At 33.5% G+C, this 19,934-nt stretch overlaps 1 protein-coding gene across 3 annotated transcripts in view; it reads left to right on the top strand.

The window, feature by feature from the left end:
• Window positions 1–17,956, top strand: part of LOC123693376 (centaurin-gamma-1A) — a 120,166-nt gene extending 102,210 nt beyond the window's left edge. For 2 of the 3 annotated variants that reach the window (XM_045638446.1, XM_045638447.1), the window contains exons 3-15: window positions 2,721–2,806; window positions 7,826–7,967; window positions 8,134–8,268; window positions 9,123–9,250; window positions 10,693–11,217; window positions 11,528–11,693; window positions 12,328–12,528; window positions 13,115–13,278; window positions 14,681–14,792; window positions 15,015–15,132; window positions 15,261–15,380; window positions 15,700–15,925; window positions 16,611–17,956. In XM_045638446.1, coding sequence (XP_045494402.1) covers window positions 2,721–2,806; window positions 7,826–7,967; window positions 8,134–8,268; window positions 9,123–9,250; window positions 10,693–11,217; window positions 11,528–11,693; window positions 12,328–12,528; window positions 13,115–13,278; window positions 14,681–14,792; window positions 15,015–15,132; window positions 15,261–15,380; window positions 15,700–15,925; window positions 16,611–17,015 — 2,528 coding nt within the window. In that variant the 3' untranslated portion in view covers window positions 17,016–17,956. The remainder of the gene's footprint in view (window positions 1–2,720; window positions 2,807–7,825; window positions 7,968–8,133; window positions 8,269–9,122; window positions 9,251–10,692; window positions 11,218–11,527; window positions 11,694–12,327; window positions 12,529–13,114; window positions 13,279–14,680; window positions 14,793–15,014; window positions 15,133–15,260; window positions 15,381–15,699; window positions 15,926–16,610) is intronic. The other variant, XM_045638448.1, reaches the window with a different exon arrangement.
• Window positions 17,957–19,934: the final 1,978 nt, after the last annotated feature.

Below are 19,934 nucleotides of genomic sequence, written 5' to 3'. Positions count from 1 at the left end.
AGAAATGGGAAGAGGACTTTCTTGGTGTATTAGATAAGTTCTCAGGCTATGTAATACTATTCCTATTCCAATTCTTAGCATATTCTTAGGCTGTGATTTTTAGTAGTGTCGTTTTTTAAAATCCATTATTTTTTAACGATATCGTTAAAGTTTTAACCAACATTTTAAGACAGATGTTTGAAAAGCATATTCTAGATCGTCCATAATTATAATTTGATAATAATTTTGAATTACATAGTTGAAAAAGTGCATTGTATTCATGTACCACGGTTGCAGGAATAATGTGCAATGTCCGTTTTATGTGACGGTTCGAACATGTACATATAATTGGCAATGTCCGTTTTATGTGACATAGTGAAAACAATAGAAAAAATTAAAATTTTTAATTTTTTTTTTCATTTTCCTCTTTTCTATCCTAATTCCAATACATCCTTTAAATTTGGACATTATAAACACAAGTTATCTAGGGGTGACAATTTAAGGGTTAAAAAGATAAAAATGATTTTGGTTATTTTATTAGCGGTATCCGATGGAGTACTATGTAAGTAGGTCATCAATACCATTTCAATTACTACACAAATTCTACACATTATTTACCTACCTACACTCAAGTCCAACACAGGTCTATTCAAATCGAAAAATTAATACCTAGGTACTCTTTACTCATTAATTCTATGATAAATTATTATTATTCGCTACATAATTTAAGATTACTAACAATATCATAGATGTATGTAACATCAGGTAACATCTATGATAGGTCTTAGATTACAAAATAAAGTACAGATGGAGCATGACAACCGCCCGTCGCCCTTGTCAAAGAAAATACGAAATCAAAAACAAATAGGTACGTCGCTGCACCAGTGCTATAGCGCATAGTGTCATGCAATACGTCAAAAAGGGTTTGCAATTTTAGTAAAAAAATGCCGTCTTGTGATAATAAAACGCTGTAAAATTTGTTCCCGAAAACAAAAAAAAAGATAAATCATCGTTTCACAGGTTTTCTGTAGATTATTTGGCACAGATATGAAGGAATACAAAACTTCAACGTATGTTGCCAGTATTTTGAAAATGAATTTGCCATTTTTATTGGTAAAACGGTAAAATGGTTAAAAGATCTTCAGGGTAATGCTGTTGGATTTTTCGATCGTGAATGTGATTATTTGTATAGTGCACTAAAGGTTCATGATAATTATTAGATTATTTTAATAAGCATAATACATTATTTTGTTATTTTTATAAAGCTTAAAAACGTCATAGTCGTTTTCGCTAGCAATTTAATTTATGTGAACTCCATGATGGATATGATGAAAATATAATGTCCCGTATTCTCGACTAAAAACTACCGCTATTTGTATTCATATATTATGAAAAATAAAAAATAATATAATTATTATAGTTAATATTGAAACTTTTTGTATGTAATTTATTTAATAAAAAATTGAATACAATTATTTTGTCCATATATAACTTTAGTAGGCAGGTACTTTATGTAATAAAAGAATTTAAGGGCCCTTAGTAGGTGAAAACGGCAAAATGGACTGTTTTCTATGAGCTATAATTGAAAATATTGAAGTTTTTTCGCACTGAAATTTCTAATACGTATTACAGAACGTATGTGTGATGGGATGACTGTTTCCAAAACACGATTGGAAAAATTTTGCTCGATAAAAAAAAATCCTGAAGTTACCTCTAAAATATCATATAAATGCTCAATACAACTGTAATTTACGATAATAATTCGTATAAAATCACAAATACATAGGTATTTACCTTCCCGATTTCTTGACTGTTTTAGATTTCGAAAATACTAAATATTTTCATTCATTTTTTGATAAAAATGTGAATGGCGCTTACGATTTTTAGTTTCGAGCACGTTGATTCCATACTAAACGCGGACCCTCTCACCGCTTACCTCAGGCCCGAATAGCTGAATTTTCGCTGACCGCCTAACCCCCCTTAAATAAACATTAAAACTTGACTTCTCATTTATGTATATAGCCTACGTCACTACCGCCACTAACATAATAATTCAGATCATTGCAATGAAACCTCACAACTCAAAATCGGTCCAACGGTTTATACTGCAGGGCGTGTCAAAGAAATATTATACATACATACATAAACTCGAAAAACATAACCCTCTTTTTTCCGTAGTCGGGGAAAAATTTGGGAAATTTTTCAATATCTGGCAACATTACACGCACACAGAAGCACCGTGTACGTATAGTGCAGCGGCGAAATGACAGCACACATAGCTTTATTGAAAATGACGATAAATTATTCGGTTTAGTTCGGCAACGCTCCATCTGTCTTTTATTTTGTAATCTAAGTGATAGGTATTGTTTTATTTTATTTTAATTCATTCTACACTTTGCCAATAAAATTAATGCTAATCCTTCTTTGTAAAAATTTACCGAATACCGATTTCTGATTGGCCTCATTTGGCGTCCGTATTCCGTAAACAGTCAATGTTGCTAGCATACACATTCACGATCACCCGATTTTATGGTTAATTTTTTAATAATATGATTAAAAATATAAAGTTGCTGACTAAGTACATAATAAATAAGCTATTTTTAAATATAATAAACTTATACACGTACCTACGTTTCAAATGTAATTTGTTCATTCATCAAACATTTTTTTGTTTAATTCTTCAAACCTTAAGATATAATATGTAAGGCTTTCATATAAGTAATGCATTTAATTGTTTTTAGGTGGCAGATTTAAGAAAGAAGTAATTATCGATGGGCACAGTTATCTCTTGCTCATCAGGGACGAAGGTGGTCCTCCAGAAATGCAGGTGAGTTTTATTTATTTCGGTTTGTTAGTATCCTATTTTACGTAAATGTAATTAAATTTACTTAATGTATGACCAACAGCCAATGTTCTAACAAAATAACAGCGTATAGGTACCTAATTTGGATTTTGAGGATACCTTATAATATGAAACTCTTCTTCTGTGCTTTCAATATGTAAAAGTTTAAGGGATTTACAGCTTATTTGTCTCATTTTATAACAATTATATTTTCATGACATTATTGTACAGTGTAGTATGCGTATTTTATGGGCTAATTTTAGTTACCGCCCACAACAAATAGCGGCATAAGTAGCACAAAATGTAGTGTAATAGGATTTCCGTGTTAACGCTAACCATAATGGCAGTTTCATTCACTAATTAGGAATATGTCAGTGTCCTGTGCCACTTATAAGAGCAACCAAACTTTTCATTAAGTCTATTTAACTGTGAGTAGGTATTTACAGAGCGTAGGATAATCTGATTATCTGTAAACAAAGAACAAAACTAAAAGTTAACTCTAAGGCCACAGACATTTGAGATGATAGCTCTTCTCTTGTTCCGCTGGTTCAATATCAATTCTTATAATATTATGTTGTTGTAGGTGTTTATTTATTTTTTCATGGAAATTATAGGAAAAATTCGCAAGTCTTGAGAGGAAAAATTCATTCTATTTTTAGCGAAGAGTCACTAGAACTGTTTTTTTATATGAAATATATGAAAGTAGGCACTTAAACGTTCCATATAAATAAATATAACTGAAAAATTAGTGATCAAAACTTCAGTTATTCTTTCTGGATATTAGACAATTATTTTTATGCTCCTCAATTTTAAAAGTTGAGATCTTCGTTTGTTAAAGAAAATACTTTAAAAAATTAAGGGAAAAGGTTTTTAGTTTATTGTAGAAGTGTAATTCAGACTAATTGCGAAAACTGCAGTTCAAAATTGCTTTTCTCGATTCTGAGTAATTAGTACATTTTTTTAAAGAGCTTGTTTCGTTTTCATTAAAAATAGTTTTTTATCGATTATGCGCCCACTGGCAAGAGAACAACCTTTAAGTTTGTTTTTTCTATTTTGGATAATTTGGATTTAATATATCAATAAAAGTGTTTCCGAGTGCTTTAAATATTTATCTTATGTACCTAATATTATAGTATAGATGTTATTTTATTATATACAGTGTACTTAGCACCCTCTACTTTACTGCGTAGTTAGTAAAAACATTTCTTAGTATATTAGTGTTTATTTATACTCAAAGAGAGTCTTTGAAAGGATTCCCCTCCTCATTATCCTAATGATACCAATGTCGAGAAGGAACGTATAATTTTCAAAATAAAGTGACGTGACAAATTGCTACATTAACTAGAAATGAAATAATAATAATTGGTACGATGTTAAGTTTGAAATGTAGGTCCTGTACTTTTTTACCCTGAAACCAAAATGGAATATTTGATTAACAAGTACTCATAAATTGTCATCTTTGTTGTTTTACCTAAGTAGGTAGGTAGGAGAGCAGGTCAATTTAAAATACGAAATACCTAGGTAATATAAGAGCATACAAGTAATAAATAATAATATACCTAGGAACTTAGTAGAGTCAATTCAATTCAAATACATATGTAGGTGCATAAAAATGTTATAATAGAGATCCCCTTAGGCAAAAGTTAAAACAATTCTTCAATAGCGATCAATAAATGTAGCCTGTACCCACAAATGTTGCTATCGTAGTACCTAATTGTAATCATAGCGAATCAATCGCTACCTTCATTATTAATTCATTCATGTATACCGTTCTCGGCTAATGTGTATTGAATTCTCTATCTTCACGATTATGAGTCAATTTCGAATAATTTGTCGACTCTCTTCGCAGGGTACGCGTGCCGACTCTTCGGCGCCTAAATGAATGAAACGATAGTATGTCGTATGGTTTATTGTTCTATATGTAAACTTACAGGGCGTTTTTTAAACTGATGGATGGGGGAGATGTCTGCCTACAATCGATAAACTTTTTTTTATAACTTACTTCACTTATGTCACCGAGTTATATATAGTACTTACTGTGTCGTAAGTTGTAGGGTCTTGAATAACTTCAAGGGTGAGAAGTGGGTGGAAAATATGAAGGGTACTGCTATATATTATTATGTTTCGTAATAATATGATCTCCAGATGTCGACGTGTTTCGCAATACAATGTCTAAACTATTTTACTAATAAAGTAAATATGTTATAATATTAAGTATGTTCCAACTATATTCGTTCAATCAAATCAATGAAATAACACGTGCCTACTCTACCTAAATTTCACAGTCGAAATCATTCATTTTACTTCTGCATGCTACACGCAGCTCTATCAATTATTAGTTTAGATATATCTAAATGAAAATATGTACCTATTTATGCAATAAGGAAATTAAAATGATTTTCCAATATTTATTATTTACTAGCGGTCCACCCCGGCTTCGCCCGTAGTTACATATTTCGCAATAAAAGGTAGCCTATGTTCTTTCTCAGTGTTTAAAGATTGTCTGTGCCAAATGCCAGAAAAGTAGGGATTTTCACTTGTAAGATGATCAATAAGTAATCGAGTAAACTTCTAATCCCTTGTCAATGAGGTTGATACTGCCTGCCGCTTACCATAAATATCTTGCGACCTTTATTAAAATAGTACTCGTGGATCGTGCCCTTTAAAAATAACAAGTTTTAGATCCATACAAAACGTGACAATAGTCATTTTGAACTTGAAATCAACAGGGATACCATAGTAAAAAATATTCTTTATGAGATAGGTAAAATAGTATCTATATGTATCTGCATGTACCTGCACGATATTACCATACAATCTTGAACATTGAATTGCATTTTCCGCTATATAAACAGCTAGGATTATTAACTACATACCTGATAGGTATCACATGTATAATATTATCTATTGACACTTCTACGATTAATTTATGGAGAGAATCCTGTCGAACAGGTTTCATTCTTTACAATAACAATGAAACTACACCGCCATGCACATGTCCAGGCTTAACGTCTTCACATTTTATCTCAATTAACTCTTCTTATTTTTTATCATATCATTCTTCAATGTACATCTTTGTATTTTTTATATTGAAATTTTCCTAATTACGGCCTACCTAATGAAAGATTAGGTAGGTTCTTCTGCTTATATTATGTAGGTATTTTCCTCATTTTGTTAATTACCGTTACAGCCAGCGTCTAGTATGTGACCTTCTAGCTTCTGTAGAGTATCTTATTACTTGTGGCCAAATGTCATCTATTCATGTTCCTTTTAAACTTTGTACAATGTTACCGGTATCTGGCTATATGGTCTCATTGTTCGTTACGTATTGTGGGTTTGCGTAGGATGGGAAACCTGTTTCCGATCGTTCTTACTTAGACAATGGGAAGGATGTTACACTTATCTATATTTTATTTTATAGGTATTTTAATAGCGTTTTATAAGTAAGTTTGACATAATATTGAAGATTTATTCCAAACTTTCAAATTACTAGAAAACCGGAGTACAATACACCAGTAACTTACTTTATATTGCACTCGTATTGTATGGAATATAAAATTATCACAATTCGTTGTACCGACGAACTCGCATGTTTATCTGGTAATGTCCTGCAATGATAACTTCATTTCATAACTGGGCTAGTTGGTATATTAAAAAAAATGAATACTATTGTCTCTTCGGCATTCTTTTGTAATTTACCATAAAACCAGAATATAACTAATGAATGAATGAGTTTTCGTATTAAAAAAAATAAATCTAAAATATAGTACTTATAATTATCTAATATTGCACCAAGTTTCTGATCCATTATCTATTACGAGCAATCTCCGTATAATATACAAAATTTGTATACGTTGTATTGCAAGGCTTAAAGGCGAGTGCATTTAGTCTGTCCTTGTCTCAAATACACATTCCTGTAGTGGGAGCAGGACAGCAGATATCAAGGCTCTACTGACAAGGTTCCAATCCGCCCGCCCGCCCAGTCTACTCCTGAATATTACCTCGTTCGGTCACAATTGTAAAATATTTTGCATTATATAATTTATTTTGTGATTGACAATATTTTTTGTCTTTAGTGGTAATTCATAATATTAATAAAACTCAAAATTGGTAAGTTATTGTGTATATTCATGAGATTCAGAATAAATAATAGCAAGTGATTTTTGGCAGAGTATATTTTTATTATTAATTTTATCAGTTATCACCTGTCAATAACCTAAAAGCTAAAATTATGAAAAGCTAAATTGGCTACGGCCTTTTAGGCTTTTACAGATATTTTGTTTCCACACATTTTCTATGGTTAAAAAGAGTCTAAAATTTAAAGACTAAGACCTAAGTCCTGCTATGGGAATCATTGTTGATAAAAACAAAGGGGTATCACCCTCTTTAATGTCTAAATTCAAGGGGAGTATGAGTGCATTTCTGAGTGATATTTAATTGCTTAGGTTTCTCGGTCCTGTGCTATTGTATGGGTATCTTTTATATTTTGTGTATGATGTATGGGATGTCTATTGTCTACCCATACAACATACAAAAAATACTCTCAATAATTAGTTTCTATTACAATCAAATTGATATTTGTATCGCCTATCTGGTAAATATAAATATGTGTATGATGTAGAGCGTAAAAACTAAGTGTCTGATAAATTACGTAAATATTAACTTTTAATCAACACCTTGTAAATTTTATGTTAAACGAATATGCAGCTGAAACCCTTTCGAACTTAACCCTTCTACTCGTATAACGCGATAGTACAAAATGACCCCACATTTAATGGGTAAAACCTAGGGTGTGGCGTTCCTCAGGACATACACGAAGTAAATAAATTATAAGAATTTTAATAAGATTTAGAAAATAATTATGTAACTCATTTCAATTAATTATTATTATCTTATACTTTATTTTTTATCGCTGTTACTGTGTAGCTAGTGTTATTAGTTTATTTAAATTATGTTCTGAATCTTTTCTGAATGCATCATTTTATTTTGTTTCATTTGTTACAGTTCACAGCCTGGGTGGATGCCGTGATATTTGTGTTTAGCTTAGAAAACGAAGTCAGCTACAACACAGTTTCAAATTATTTCAACAAGATGTCTCACTATCGAAACTCGGCAGAAATTCCCATCATATTAGTTGGAACTCAAGGTACGTTTTAAAAATACGTTACCTACATCTCTCTTCACGTACCTATTTGAACATGAAAGCAGAACGATTTTTTGTTTTGATTGAAACATAAATTTTACTATAAACGTTAGATTTCTTGGACACTTTGAAGAGTTATTTCCTGTCTAATCATCGGTTATTCTTCCAGATGCCATAAGTGAAAGTAGTCCGCGTGTTGTCGACGATAATCGCGCTCGCAAGTTATCTAACGAACTCCGAAGGTGTTCATACTATGAGACATGTGCAACATACGGTTTAAATGTCGAACGCGTTTTTCAAGACGGTAAGAATTTTATTTGTCTAATTTTTGTTTCAAACTCAATTAAAAATAAGTTAAAGTACCTAATTTGTGATGGTATAAAATCCTCACTTCCTATTCAAATTAACTGGGTACTTAGGTGTTAGGTACTTTATTGCGATTCATGAATTTGACTATTTTAAAGGCAAATATTTATTAAATCAATATAACAATGGTACCTACTGTTGATTTCGGAATGCAAGACTTTTATTATTATTATTTACATTTTAAATATTAACTAAACATTTTTAATAGATCTTTTTGCGTAAAATTTTCATATTATGTATTTTGTTAAATCAAAAATTATATATTCCATAAGTTGTTAACAATTTAGCGTGTTATAGAACAGCAATGCGTGATGATATCGGATATCAGTGATGTTCAAATAGTTATTTTGAATACTTGCGTGGGGAGTTCAGCCGCGAACAGTGGCAACACTGGCCCCCAGTCGAGCGGTCGTGTTGTGTCGTTGACGTTCGTTCCGCATTGTTTACATTTTTGACACGACTTTTAAGCGTTTACCGGTGATTTGTGGCAGTGAATAATTTTATAAACTTTTAAAATACAAATGAAAAAATGGATAAAACACTCATTTTCAAATCGAATATGTCACCGATATCAAGTTTAAGGCGTCGCAGTTCCTGTTACAATATTCAAAGAGCAGAGGAACGCGACCGTCGAAAATCAGCTAAATTTGAATGTGCGTGTTGTTTTCTTTACCGTTTAAATGTTTTCGTGCTTGGAATTACTTACTATGTTGCTATTTTAGTATGTTATGTGATGTGAAGATTCTGTTACGATATGCAATACGTGTAGTGATTTGCTGGTGGTTTTTTCAGCATGTCAGAAGATTGTTGGAACAAGATTGTCGGCTTCGTCGCAATGTTTGTCTGGTGGTTCTAGGCCGGTCACACCACAGCCGCTGGCGAATTCACCAAACCATAACCATTCCACATTCCTATATAAGGTAAGGCTGTATAGTTAAATTGTATTCACGCTTCATCAAACGTCGGCCTTGATTTTAATCAATAATTAATGACCTATCATAGTGTACTTGAATATATTAATTGATGTTCTATTTGCTACGTTTCTATATTCGGAATTTGATGACTTTTATCAAATATTATCAGAACAGCAATATATATCAGTTTCATATCTGATGGTGTTGATCTCATCTGTAGTTAGATCAAAAAAAACATGTTACTATCATAAATGTTCAAGTTGATAACTGTATGGTACACTTTGACAAAGATAAAAATGTCATTTTTTCGCAGAATTATATTAACTTGGTTTAATAGAATAAAACCTTATTGAGATCCTAACTTTAATTACCAGTTAGCATTAACAACAATGGGTTCAACTCACGGTCTTTACACAGAAGGCTGATCACACCAATATTCATTGCTCATTTAGAAAATCTATCAATGAAACAAGCCCACAATAATACATTTTAGGACACAAGACTTCTTAACTCTGATTGTATGGTATCTAAGGACTTTTTTATTTCATTTTTTTTACTTCTGCTTGTAATACTTTAAAAAAACTTAAACAAAACTTTAAAAGATGAAAGTTGTTATTGGATCTTGATGTAAAATTATGAATGATTCGTTGACTTGAAATAACTGAGAGTGTACAATTTTGGGTTACATAACCATTTACATATTCTAAACAGTGTAAGCACTAAACAAGTTTTTTAACGCCTCCATTGATTTTTTTTTGGTTGGTTGTAGCGTGACGTTACATTGCCAATAGTTAATTGATATATTTGCTATCAAATATAAAAATATTTGTTAAATTTGAATAAGAAAAAGGTTGAGAATTGGCATGTTCATCTTCACCTATAAAACAAATGTATTAACTCTTCAGCGTCATATTATTATATTAATTCTATTATTTAAAGAAAAAAAAAAAATTGTATTTGTTGCTTTCGTAGAACACTTAGATATGTTTTGTTGCTAAGGAGAATACTCATGTTTGTCGGTTAAGTTCAAGGTATTATGAGGATCTTAAATATAAAAATAAACTGTGAATATTTTTTATAAACAATATACATTTATTCTCGAATTTTTTGTATCTGAAATTTAAAAGGCAGCATTTTTTAATTAATCCTTATTAAAAAGTTTAACTTGAAGTTATTTGCAATATGTGCTCATAATATCAATAGCATGAAAGGGTACAGAGCTATGGAGTTCGATTACAAAAGTTTTTGATTATCAAACAGGCTGCATTATTGCTTAAAGTTGTAACAAACAGTGCAACTATCATTTGAAATGTCAGCTTGTGGTTACTGGAACTATGCAAAATATAAGAAAATTAATTTGTTTTATTCTATTAAATACTAACTAGAAATTAGTATGAAACATAGTAATAATAAATTAATTTTGCTTAATTTATATTTATTTATTTCAGGACTCTCTTCCTCGCAGTCATCACACCTTATCAGCATCATCACATCACTTGCACAGAGGAGCGTCATCATTTGATGCCTCCTCCAACAGCAGTGGCATATCCTCAACACATGTCGTAGAAATCCATAGCACAAACGGTTCAGACACATCATCTAGATGGGGCAACTCATTGGGAAGCCATGGCTCATCATCGGGTCTTGTTTCCATAGCAACAGAAAATAATAATGTCAAGTTCACAGCACCACATTGTTTGGACAATCTCCAGGCGAAAGACTCAAAAGACCTGCCGACTCCATCTTCCACGCCGACGACATCGCGGAAATCGAGACGGAGATCCAATCTCTTTACACCCTCGAAGAAGGGTGAAGATCGATTGAAAAATGGCGAGCTCGGTTCCGGCAGGGCGATACCTCTGAAACAGGGCTATTTGTACAAAAAGAGCAGTAAAGCCTTGAACAAGGAGTGGAAGAAGAAATATGTGACGCTGTGTGATGATGGAAGATTGACATATCATCCCAGTTTACATGTAAGTAGGACAGTTTACATGTATTGAACTGAATTAAAACAAATTGCTTATTGCATTGTAACATAAGTATTATTAGAACTATCATTCTAGTTATAATATTGATATGTATGGTGTAAGATTACAGAATGGTATTCAATTCATATAGATATGCCCTATAAACTATAAATTTATAGTTAGTGCATTATATAATGTACATAAAAAAAAATTATAAGTCGTAATTTTTCGTAAATTTGCCTTTTTTCCATAATTTTGATTCCATCACCATGTTTACTTTAATATCTTATTAGTTACTTTACTACTTGAATTACAGGATTACATGGAAGATGTCAACGGAAAAGAAATAGCGCTACAGTATGTGACAGTTAAAGTGCCGGGACAGAAGCCCAGAGGCTCTAAGTCAATAATCACAACAGTCCCAGGGTATAATGGTTACACAAGTATTGATATACATGATAGCATTGGTGGATTATCTCTTGGTAAGTGTTTATTTATAAATGGATTTGCATACATCACAATCTGTCTAAATGAAGGGAAAAAATAATTGAATATGAAAACTTTGTTGCTTTGATGCCTTTTTATCTTTAGTTATAATTCAAGCCTTTTCTAGGTACTATAATAATCATCAATCACCCTTTCAAATGTTATTTGAATCCATTATAATTTATATGTTGAAGACATGATTAATGGTCATATTTATATAAATAGTGCTGAACCTACTAGATACTATTAAGAATTACTATACTATAAATAGCACAATATCGATAAAAATAAAAGTAATAATAAATGATTAAAATAAGATTTGTGATTTTAATTTGAGAAAGGTTCAGTTTCATCGATCGATTTTCTTTGAGAATAAGTAGTAGGTGATTAGCCTTCTGTGTCCGATTTTAATTTGAAATTAGAACTAATATTTATGAAATAATGGATTTAAATTTTCACGTAGGTAATGTAGAAAATATAGAACTAACGAGTTCTATATTTTCTACATTACCATTAGCATAAATTTTGTACCAAGGTCAAAATATTATTTTTAATCTATCTTCAAGACAGAGTGAAACAACCTTCAGTTAAAAAAAAAAAACATTGAATAAAGATGTCTATTAATTTTAGGTTACAAGGAAAAGCCCACACGAGCGACGGACAAAGCTTTAATGTCAGCGTTTGAAGCTATGAAGGAACCGGCGTCAAGTCGACAGTCACTTGCATCGGAAGTAGATGTAGCCACAAATGGAACGGATAAAGATACACCACATGTTAAGAAACGGCATAGGAGAATGAAGAGCAGTGGTGTCAAAAAAGATGGTGAAGAAGGTAGGTTTTAACGATAATTTTTTATTTTTATGTAGGCTTTTGAATTCGTTTTTAAGCTATTGCATAGCTTCTATCGCGGGCCTTGAGCGCGGGCACCGAACGCTCCCCACTCCGACGGGCGGAGGTGTGGCTTGAAGGCATAGCATGCAATAGCTTTACCGCGGCAGTCCCCGAGTGCCACACGTTGTTTTTTGTTTGTTTTTGCTCCTAGCTTAGGTTGTGCAGAACTGATTATTTGATAGTAATTTCAATTGGTTATACATAGGTAGAACAATTAGGTACACAGAAATTCAATAACATAATTCTATTCCTGTTTTCTTTGTGTGTAATTTATATTCTACTAATAGTGTTAGTTCTTAAGGATTTTTGGATTTTGTTTTTATAAAAGTTATACAGATCTCGCTCAAATTTGATAAGCTAAGTCGGGGCTTAAATAAGCGATTGGTAGATATCAAAGCATTTTTAAACGGATTTTTGTCGCAATTTTAATTTTCAATATTCATTATTTACCCCGACATTTCACACACTTTACAGCCATCATGGTCACAGGGAGATGCGTTTTGACATGTGTATATTTTGCTTACAGAGGGTGAAAGCGCAACCTCCTGCGAGTTCACCATAGTCAGCTTGGACGGCAAGCGGTGGCGCTGGGAGGTGTGCAGCGGGGCGAGCGCCGCCGCCGCCGCCGCGGAGCGCGACGCGTGGGTCGCCGCCGTCGAGGCGCAGATACTGGCCTCGCTGCAGGGCCGGGTGAGTGCTGCCTGTTGTAGGCACAGACAACAGAAACTAAAGGGAGATATGGTTAGGGGGCGGGGCCGGTGTCGCAGCAATATGCCCAAAAAAAGAACACATGCTGTTTGCTGCATTCAGTTGACGTTCGACCGTCGGCCGGGTATTATTTGACAATACCGTGTTGTTCCGTTAAAGTTTGTAAAAACCGAAGTGAAACCAGCAACTTTAAGTCAAATGTAATCACATACCATCGGTAAACGTACTGAAAATTATACGATTTTCTTACTAAAATTTCAAAAACAATATTACATAGTGATTTCTTGGTTTCTGGTCTTTTATATTATGTGACAGAACGACAGTCACAATAATTTATGCAAATAGTGTACAATGCTGCTTCTGTACGTAACTCTATTCAAACGCGGAGTTCGAATACCGCAGTGTATAATGAACATACTAAAGCTAACAAAAATACGTTCGATCGACTCGATCGTGTACTACGGCCGCTGCTGCATTTGTAATGAGACACCAAGTTTCGTACTCAGCGCAAGCGATTGGCATCTCTCTATATCTCTATGGGTGTGTGTAGGCATGCGCGTAGGGTAGTCCCGACTACATACAAGTGGATTGCCAATGGCAGGCGCGCGATGGGTACCGTGAGCGTTCCCACCGGAGATCCCGGGATCCCCTCTTGCGCGGAAGTAGGCCACCGTAAAGTTTTAGTCAGTAGGAGTCTGATATAACCGTACTGCTGCCCCCGAAGCAGCCGGTATTCATGATGAATTTCCTCACGTAAAAAAGAAACAAACGGGAGAGTGCAGGCTAAACTCAAACTCAAACATTTAGTCACTTATAAGCGAACGAAACTGGGAATTAAGCGTTTATCATTCACCATTCAATTTATCACTCACTACATGGTATTCGTAGTTCACCCGTCATCATTCGCAATTCACCAGTCATCATTTATCACTCATCATTTCACTCCCTAAACGGCATTCATTATTCATCAGTCGCCAATCAGCACTGTGCATTCAGCAGGCAGGATTCACTATTCACCATTCACGTTTCAGTCACCATTAATTATTAGGCACTATACACCGATCACCATTCATCATTCAGCAGTCATCATTCACAATTCATCATTTAAAATTCACCATTCACCAGTCACCATTCAATGCAGTCACTATTATAAGCCAATCGATATAATTATTATTAGTGTTCAGGATTCAAAATACTGCATTTTTAATTATCAATGTGCATTACTTTTCAATGTAATTTTTTTACACTCTTACTACTGTTTTAATAGACGGGTACTCATTTCATGCTCTTTTCCTTTTTATTATTACTATGCTAATAATGTAAATGTATCTTAAATTCAATTTAGTTGATTTTCTAGATAACATAATATTATTGTAAATTACAGACGTCAAGGCAGCCAGCGCCCACGGGTGCAAATTCGACGGGCGACGTTCGAGCCACATACTACATACGGAGGGTGAAGGGGAACGACAAGTGCTGTGATTGTGGAGCGCCGGGTACGTTTTAAATGTCTAATAAATATATTTATTTAATTTTCATTTTTGTTTTTTTTTTTCCAAAAGTTCTGATGAAAATATAATATAATAAAGTCTGTTAGATAAGAGAAATATGATGTAATAATTAACTTGATACTTAAAAATATAGTAATAAAATTATTCATACTTATTCTTGTCTTATTATTTTTACACACGTGTTAATAAAAATAAATTGTATTTCAGATCCTGACTGGGCCAGTCTCAACTTGGGTGTGTTAATATGCATAGAATGTTCGGGAATACACAGGAATCTAGGGTCACACATATCAAGGGTTCGCTCTCTCGACTTAGATGAATGGCCGTAAGTATTTTTTTTTAAATAACGAATTATGAAAATAGTTTCACGAAAATATTTTTCTTTTTCAAAATTAAACATCCCTCTTGAAGTCGAAAATAAATGTTTAATAAATGTTTACTTCTAATTTTCAGGCTTGGTCATGTCAGCGTAATGGTATCTATGGGGAATGCGTTAGCGAACTCCATATGGGAGGCAGATTTGCGAGGACACATCAAGCCCATTGCTGCTAGCAGTAGAGAGGATAAGGAGAGGTAGGTTCATAATTATCAAAAAAAAAAAATTAATAATATTGATTTCCTTTCAATTTAATTATCAAATTAGACCCGCCTAACGATCGTTTTAATAAAACTATAGGGTGTAATTTCAATAGATTTTAGTCGGTTCGATTCCTGGGTACGAATCTCCTTCTTTCTTTATGTAAGTTTTCTTTATGTAAGTTTATTTGAGTAAGTTTTCTATCTACAGTATGAAAAGTATTGTCCTTCCGGTTCCGGCAATAAAATTAAATTCTACCTTACCTTATCTTTCACAAGAATTTCCTGTATAACACAATGGTATGTTGATCCACAGGTGGATACGCATGAAGTACGAGCGGCGGTCGTTCCTATCGAGCGCAGAAGCGGGCGGGGCTACAGGCGAGGCGCTGAAGACGGCAGCAGCTCGCGGCGCTATGGCGGCTCTAGCGCGCATGCTGGCCGCCGCGCCGCCGCGCGCGCCCTCGCCCGTCGAGCGCTCGCTGGCGCTGCGGGCCGCCGCCGCCGCTGGACACCTCGCCGCTGCACAGCTGCTTATTTGGGTGAGTGTTGTTGTTAAGCGCTGCAGCCGCTGTACGGTTTCTTATTTGAGTAAGCGCTGTTGCTGCAGCCGTCCGTCGAGTGCTGCAGCCGCTGTTCATCTGGGTGAGTGTTATAATATTGTCAAGCGCTGCAGCCGTTGCACGGTTGTTTGAGTATGCGCTGTCTCTGTAGCCGTCGAGTGCTGCAGCCGCAGCACGGTTGCTTATTTATGTATGCGCTGTCCCTGTAGCTGCCGAGTGCTGCTTGTCTGGGTAAGCGCTCTTGTTGTTGTCGAGCGCTGCCGTGGCTGCACAGCTGCTTATTTGGGTGAGTGTTATTGTTAAGCGATGCAGCCGCTACATAGTTGCTGCATATTAGAGTAAACGCTCTCGCTGTAGCCATCCGAGTGCTGCAGCCGCTGCACGGTGGCTTATTTGGATAAGCTTTTGTGCCTTTGATGCTCTTCAAACGCTGTAGGCAGCCGCGAACGGAACCAGTGCTGTAAAGGACATCATCATCATGACGTAAGATTTCACGAATTTTCGCACCAGACGTTTCAAATACCATAAAACTCTTATTTTTTCATGACTTTGCATGGAAAATTTTTCCATAATTTTTTTAATGTCCCTCACAGCTTTACAGATTTATTTTATTTTATATATTCTATTGTACTTGACAAAATGTAACAATACATTTTCATTGCAGCACAACGGCAACCCGAACTTCCCGGACGCGGACGGGCACACGTGCGTGTTCTACGCGCGAGCCGCGGCCAATCACCTGTCCGGTATACCGATGCAATACCCGAAGAACTTACAACTAACCTGCCCTCTACATCCAAGCCCACCAAGTTCCAATTCAAATTCCAACTCAACCAGCTCGAGCTCCAGTACCAAAACTCCAGAATTGGAATGCAACTGCATTATATTTGAACTTCTCAACGCTCAAAGCTCAGCTAATGCGCTAGTCGACGTACTACTCGCGTTACAAAACAACCAGTTTATTAATAATGGCTTCGATATGGCAGTCGGAGGATTTGCAACCTTAGGACGCCCGTCTTTAGCACCAAATCTATCTCTAACAAATGGCAAATGCGGGAGCATTGTGTGAATTTAATATACGTTGAGTGTATATTTGTGTTTTTATTTGAATTTTTGTGGTGGGGATAGCGAGCATCACAGATAGAGGGTATATAACTGTATCACGTTCGATGGATTTAGATTTCATGTGACGTAGTTACCAAATCACGAAATATACACCTATAGTGCTTAGTTAAGCTATATTATAATTTATTGATTGTATATTTGATTCTACTTTTAATTGATAGTCGGCGATTAAAGGAATTTTATAAAAAAAGAAAACATTTTAAACATAAAACTCGTGTTTATTGTTGAAATATAATAACAATATTGCGGCGTATTATAATTAAGACAAGAAATTTTCAGACAAAGAATATTACTGTATAATATTCAATTTAAATGGGATTATAAAACTATGTTTACGTATCATACCTAATTTTACCTAATTTTTATTTTCGGTGCTCAATACTATGTTGTGCTATTTTTAATTTAATTTTACAAAGTTTAGTGAAGAGATAATATACCCACAAAACATGTAGTTAACTAAAATTTATCCTGAAAAGATTGGAAATAGGTCATTACCATCTAGTTGGTATTTCAAATAAATAATCAAAAGATAATTCTATTGAGATTATTTCTTTATAGTGAGCAAAGAGTGGTTAAATGTCATTTTATTGATTTCTTTATCAAAAGATAAGATGGATTTTAAAACACTAAAATTTAAGTAGAATGCTCTTAAAGTGTAATAAAGTATTACACAGATCAGTGAAGCAGGATAACTGTAAAGTAATTGCGTCTCAGGATTAACAACTATTCAAATGTATTGAAAATTTATCGCTTTTTATGTCAACTGTTATAAAGGAAATTTTTAGACAATTATTTGTAGATAATGAATTATCTAACATGTCGAATTGAGAGAAATAGGTACTTTTGTGTATCTTAAAACCATAGCTTGTTTGTAGATAAATAAATTATAAATAATGGACATCACAAACTTTGATCTATAATTTATATGTATGGAATTTTTGGAATGGAACTGGTATTCTGTTCTATTTTCTAGCAACAATTATTCGATGTCTAGTAAACTTATAAATCTACTTAAATATAGATTTTTTTTGTGTCATCACATATAAAATAAATACAGGGTTAGTTTGCAATTACCAGCCAAAATTTAAAATTAAGATCTAGATATTAAACCAAAGGTACATTTGAAACATTATTGTCGAATAAAATAAAATAAAAATAATAGCATTCATTTGAAAATGTCTTAAAAATTTCCTAAATCGTAAACACCGCCAGAATCAATGCACTTGTGTGCGTGCGCGCAACGCCAAATTTATGTGTGTGCTAACTTCTACCTATCTAGGTTGTTGAACTGAATTGTGCTTTTTTAATGTCCACACGTTCGCTTTTTAGTGGCGGACAGGAATGAAATCTAATTAAGAAAAAAAAAGGTTTTTTTTTTTCATTTCTGAAAATTTGGCCGGTCATTGAAAACTAACCCTGTATATTCATCAGTGAGGTTATAAGTTATAGTAGAATATCAGTTTTTGTAGATCTAGTGATAGTTATTAGAAAAATTATTGATTTAGGACACAAGATCTCAGCTCAATGCTATTTTTAGGGTATATTTAGTGTAACAGATTTAGATAACGTCGCTTTTTCTAAATGTTCCCTTGGGGTGTAATTATAATTTTCTCATGTCATCAATCTTTACAGGATATAAGTTTCTTTTTAACATTTCTCCTATAAGGAATTCATGGTCGACATTCCATTATATGATATTTTAAAGCACCTTAGGGGATTTTAAAATTGATGTGATAGTGCTAAGATTTTCCCAAGTTAAGCCAAATGTACTGAACCCTTCTGTGCCTACTATAGGTAGTATGCTTTATATACCATGCTAGAATAAGAGTGTGTTTTAATTAAACGCTCTTAAACTATCATCGGTATTTAGTATTAGGTATATTTCTTAGACCCTTAGACAAAGTAATTCACATTTAGGATAGTAAATTATAAACATGATATGCATTTACGAGTTTTCTTCAAATCACAACGTTTTATAATTAATAAGATAATGTTTGTCTTCATTATGAATCACAGTCGTCGAAGCACCGTAGTATACGATATTTTTTCCTTAAATTTTTATATAAAGTTTTTATTATTATTGTATATTTAATTTGAATTGAGGTTAGACAGCATTTAGGGAGATAGCAATGTACAAAATTCAAATACTATGTAAAGTTTAGATAAAAGGTACGCGTACGAATTAATATATAGACGGCACACATCTTCAGAATGAAGAATAGCAACTTGCAGGCTTTCGTGAATAGATCGTGTCGATGAAATACCATAAATTCTGTAAAATATTTTTATCCCATCGCTTAGTACACTGTGGCTTATTATATTTCTTGAATTATTTTCGCTTAATTAAAGTAAACACCGATTCCAGTATTCAAAATAATTATGTACAGATATGCATTACAATGTGTTAACGCGTTTTATCTATATTGTAATGATTTATTTTTGTGAATATTTCGTTAAAATTTTATTGATAATTTTAAATTCGTTACCCGGACATGTGTTTGTTTATTTGTATTATTTTTATTGTTTTTATGCAACGTTTTGTACAGGCCAAAGAGCTTAATATTGTACATATGAACGCGCAGCTACAGATGCTGTTCTACGATTAGATCTTCGTTATTGTAATTTTTAAGAAATTTGTTGATGTTCTTGATCTTGTGAAAATAAATATAATATAAACATAATGCTTTCTTTTATTTCTTCTTTTCCCCCAACCTATCAAAAAATACATGAGTACTTATAAACTCATTGGTTTAGAAATTTTTGAGTGATTGTGTATCAGACACACAGTTATACAATTTGCACAATGCACGTACGTAAATATTATTAAAATAGCATTAGCAGAACAAGTTTGCAACAGACGCAG

Source organism: Colias croceus, chromosome 7 (genome assembly GCF_905220415.1).
Source record: "Colias croceus chromosome 7, ilColCroc2.1".
NCBI classification, from domain to species: domain Eukaryota; kingdom Metazoa; phylum Arthropoda; class Insecta; order Lepidoptera; family Pieridae; genus Colias; species Colias croceus.
The sequence above is the reverse complement of the archived record's forward strand: the minus strand, read 5'-3'. Positions and strand labels throughout refer to the sequence as shown.